The sequence below is a fragment of the Meleagris gallopavo genome, chromosome Z (assembly GCF_000146605.3).
Source record: "Meleagris gallopavo isolate NT-WF06-2002-E0010 breed Aviagen turkey brand Nicholas breeding stock chromosome Z, Turkey_5.1, whole genome shotgun sequence".
Taxonomy (NCBI): domain Eukaryota; kingdom Metazoa; phylum Chordata; class Aves; order Galliformes; family Phasianidae; genus Meleagris; species Meleagris gallopavo.
The window spans coordinates 42,796,536-42,800,907 of NC_015041.2; the positions used below are offsets into that span (position 1 = coordinate 42,796,536).

The 4,372-nt window shown below is 36.9% G+C and overlaps 1 protein-coding gene across 2 annotated transcripts in view; it reads left to right on the forward strand.

Moving 5' to 3' along the window:
* Positions 1–2,894: 2,894 nt before the first annotated feature.
* The window catches only part of FBXL17 (F-box and leucine rich repeat protein 17), a 172,953-nt gene continuing 171,475 nt past the window's right edge, over positions 2,895–4,372 (forward strand). For both annotated transcript variants that reach the window (XM_031557340.1, XM_031557339.1), the window contains exon 1: positions 2,895–3,053. In XM_031557340.1, the coding sequence (XP_031413200.1) occupies positions 2,910–3,053 (144 nt within the window). In that variant the 5' untranslated portion in view covers positions 2,895–2,909. The remainder of the gene's footprint in view (positions 3,054–4,372) is intronic.

Genomic DNA, 4,372 nt, shown 5'->3' on the forward strand with positions numbered 1-4,372 from the left:
GCAGGTCTGTGATTGGTGAGGGCTTTTGGTAGGATGGCATTTTGAACAAAAATAACTTAAGGGCTTTCATATTTACAGTAGCGGTTGGATTAGCAGCATCTTTCCTGTTTAGCGTTTGCTATGTTCTTGTTTTAAGAACTACATGCTTTTTTTTTCTCAAAGTAGAGAAACTGAGTGTGTTTATTTCCCACTGTGGTGTAAGGACTGACTAGTTAAAAGTAACTTATTATGCCAGAGTTATCATCCCTTCTTAGTACTAGCTGGAGATGCACGTCTGAACATAACAGGGATCACACTGCCTTGCTGTCTTTTGCAATTTTTGTGACTGTTAAAAGATTTGGTTTTCTGTTTTTTACTGACAGTAGGAATTCGAATTCCCTACTGCTTTATTAGCTTAGAGTTACAGAGAATCTTCAGACAGTGATTTCTTTTTTTAGAGGCTTAAACTACACTCTTGCAGTAGGAGTATCAGATGTGAAATCACCACTTTGTTGTGTGCTTCTTCACTGTTTGACTGGAGATTTCCTGGATACTGTTCACAGCCATCTTGCTCTGTGCTTGGACTCACCAATACAAAGAACTGCAGGGAGGAAACAGACATTGATTGTTTCATCCATATTTCTGTCTCCCATGGTCCACTGATGACCTAATGGAAAACATGCCTTCTTAGAGAAGCATAGGCTTTCAGGTAAACAGAGTCCACACAGACTCATTCAGGATGTCTGCAGCTGGAAACAGTGACTTTTTCAGAAGTTGAAGCAAAAGGGGAAATGGAATATTGCAGCCGTTTATGGAAGGTAGTTATCTGACTTTTCTTTGTTATTGTTGTTAGGTTTTCCAGGAACAGTCAACAATCTCCCCATCCCCAGGAGGCCTTTCATCCATGTACATATTGAAAACTGTCAAGCTAAGTGTTGTGATTTAACCCAGCAGCAGCTCAGTGCCATACAGTTGTTTTCTCAGTGTCCCCCCACAGTGGAAGGATGGAGAGAATAATAAAAAAAACAACAACACAAAAAACACTTGTGAGTTGAGATGAAAACTACTTGCTAAGATGAAAAAAGAAAGAGGAATAAAGGATTATAGTAATCAAATTGTAGAATCATAGAATCACCAAGATTGAAAGAGACCTCAAAGATCATGTTGTCCAACCATCCATCTACCTTCAGTATTTCCCCACTAAACCATGTCTCTTAGTACAAAATCTAAGCATTTCTCAAATGCCTCCAGGGGTGGTGACTCAAGCACCTCCCTGGGCAGCCTGTTGCAGCACCTAACTGCTCTTCTGGAGAAGAAATTTTTCCTAATATCCAAATTGAAGCTCTCCTGATGCAACTGGAATCCAATCCCCACCTTGCTACATTCTCCATTCAGGTTGTAGAGACTATAAGGTCTCCCCTGAGCCTTCTCTTCTCCAGACTAAACAAACCCAGCTCCATCAGCCACTCCTCATAGCACATGTATTCTTGTCCTTTCATCAGTTATGTTGCCCTTTTCTGGACATGCTCCAGGGCCTTGATGTGTTTCTTGTAGTGAGGGGCCCAAATTATAATCATTACAAATACATACGTATGTATGTATATACACACAAAGCAAGTGATGCTAGCACAATTGCTCACCACCTGCTGAGTGATGCATAGCTCGTCCCCAAGCAGTGCCTGCCCCCTGGCCAACTCCCTTCAGTTTTCAAGTTTGTTTTGTATGCTGTCATATGGTATGGAGTATTCCTATGTCTAGTTTGGGTCAGCAGCACTGCTCAACAACTACTGAAAAAAACCCCACACTGGTGTGTTATCAATGTTGCTTTTCTCTTAAAGCCAAAATGTAGCATTTACACCAGACGCTGTGAAGGAAAGATCAACTGTCCTTGATTTACTAAGCCGTCTTCTTGAACAGAGAGGCAGTTATTGCTGAAAGCTGATTGCGTAATCTGTTTTAGTGTCCAATCATGGAAATAAGTTATATTTCAATACTTTATTTTTCTTACTTTGGAAATCTTAACAGTTTTTGAAACAAATTGTCGAGACTGCCACAGAGATGATGGAACCGTTCTCTTGCTTGTTGCCCCTTTTGACATTTCTTTTCTTGTCTGAAATTTTTCTTTGAATGTTTTCATGTTCTCTAGAACCCAGCCTTCCTACAAGCACTTCAAAATTTTCAGATTTTCTTGAAGACTTCTACTAAGGCTTCAGCTTAGTAACTGATGTCCTCATCAGTTGACAGGGAGTACTGTTCTATGTTTTGCACACTGCATTCCTTTGTATGTATCCTGATGTTATGATTGCCTGTTTTTATTCTAGGGTGACTTGTGGATTAGAGTTCATTTGTGGTTACAGAGTATACTCGCATTTAAGACTTGACAGACTTTAAAAAACAAACAAACAGAAAACAACAATAAAACAGTAATTCCAAGGAAGGCCTGAATATAATAAATGGAAGGCCACCTTTTGAACCTGCTGTAAAGTTACAGTTACTTATATGTCCTTCCCTCAGGACTGATGTTTCAGTGCCCTTATGAGTTTTTTTCTTCACTGAATTGAAAAGAAAGGGTCTTCCTACCTGAATCAGAACATAGATTAAAAAAAGTTTCCTGTGGCTAGTAAATAATGTGTACAGAGTATAATCAGTCTAATATTTGTATTTGTAATTCTTTTTAAGTATGCCATCTCAAAAGCACATTTGTAATTTGGTCTAAGAAATGAATACTTACGAGGGATGTATTTTGTTATTGGTTTTACTAATATGACTTATTAGTATTGTCAGCTGTTGTGTATGAAGGTTTTTGTTACTAATCAAGTTGGGGGCGACTTCTAGAAGTGTCATGCATTGCATGCTATTACTTTCCTATCTTTTGAGATATGTTAATAATAAAATAACGATGTCTCAAATATGATTACTTTTGACAAATAATGTTTTCTCTTTCTTTACAGATATTTTCCAATTTATCCCTGAATGAGCGCTGCCTTTCAGCATCATTAGTTTGTAAATATTGGCGTGACCTCTGTTTAGATTTTCAGTTTTGGAAGCAGCTGGATCTGAGTAGTCGCCAACAGGTATGGATGCATCACTGTGGAAAAAAAGTTTTGCTCTTAGAACTTGTACTCCTGATCAAAGGGAAAAAAAAAAGAAAATCCATTACAGGTTGATATCTGCATTTTCAGTGATTTTCATACTAGAGGCTGAAAAAGTTTGAACCCATAGATTAATTCTTCTTAACTTCCTTTGATAAATATCAGTTACTAAACAGCATGAGATGAGCGTTGTTTGGAATGGTTATGGGTTAGCTATCTCTGTTCTACATGAAGCAATGGTAATTTCATCCCTAAGAACTACTGTATCTTTCAGTTGAAAAATGTGATGATGCTTTAGTTTGAACAGTGATTTTTCAACTAGTATGTTTGCCTATGCAAGTTTTTCTTCATTTTTCTATGACTCTATTCCTACCAATAAAACAACAGATCTTGTTTTTTGAGGTCTTCAGCATATCCTAGAGATAATATTTTTGGGATTCTTACAGAGCCAAGACTTTTCTTTGGAAAAGCTGTTTAAGGATGCCTGTTTTGTTGTACTCTTTCTATGCTTCTTGTTATTTTATACACATTACACTTTATCTACATCTGTAGAACAATGTCTTGAGAGTTCTGTGTAGCTAGTGGATACAGAGGAAGGACCATGGGAGGATCCCATGTCAAGAGGATGTTCATCTATTCTGAACACAAAGATTGTATGTGGGATATTACTTTCAGATCATCCATTCATAGGAAACCGTACAAGTGATGTTGTTTCTAGAGTTATTAGTTAACTAATGTATTTCTAAACCACTACAGAAAATTAGATTGTCTATTTTTTTGTCAGTTGACTCCCATGCTCATTCACACCAGAGATATTATGCGTCAAATCACTTTTCTCTTCATTATCTAGAGAAGTAATTTCTATTTGCTAAGTTTTAAAATATTTTTACCTGTTATATGTGTTAGGATCTCAATACCATCATGTATGGTGTTGCCCTGGGAAACTTGTCCTGTCAATTCTTCATTGTGTTTCTAAACCAGTATAAACAAAAATTATTATCTCTCTTGTTATATGAGAAGGGTTTGGTGGCTATTCTTGTGAGATGAGGCAAAAGAACAAGGTATTTCTTTTTCTATTTTTGTTCTTGTAATTTATCTTCTACAACATTGGACTTAGTAGTACCAGCAAACAGTTTGAGTGCAGCAAAGAAAGTGTTTGTTTCTTAGCCACAAAAGAGAAAAACAAAAAAGAATTGTGTTCTTCTGTGTTGCCTTGTCCTCTCATTTGCACTAAATGAATAAGTGTTCTTGTATGGTTTTGTTAGACAGATTTTTTTAAATTCAACTTTTTTTTTTTTTTT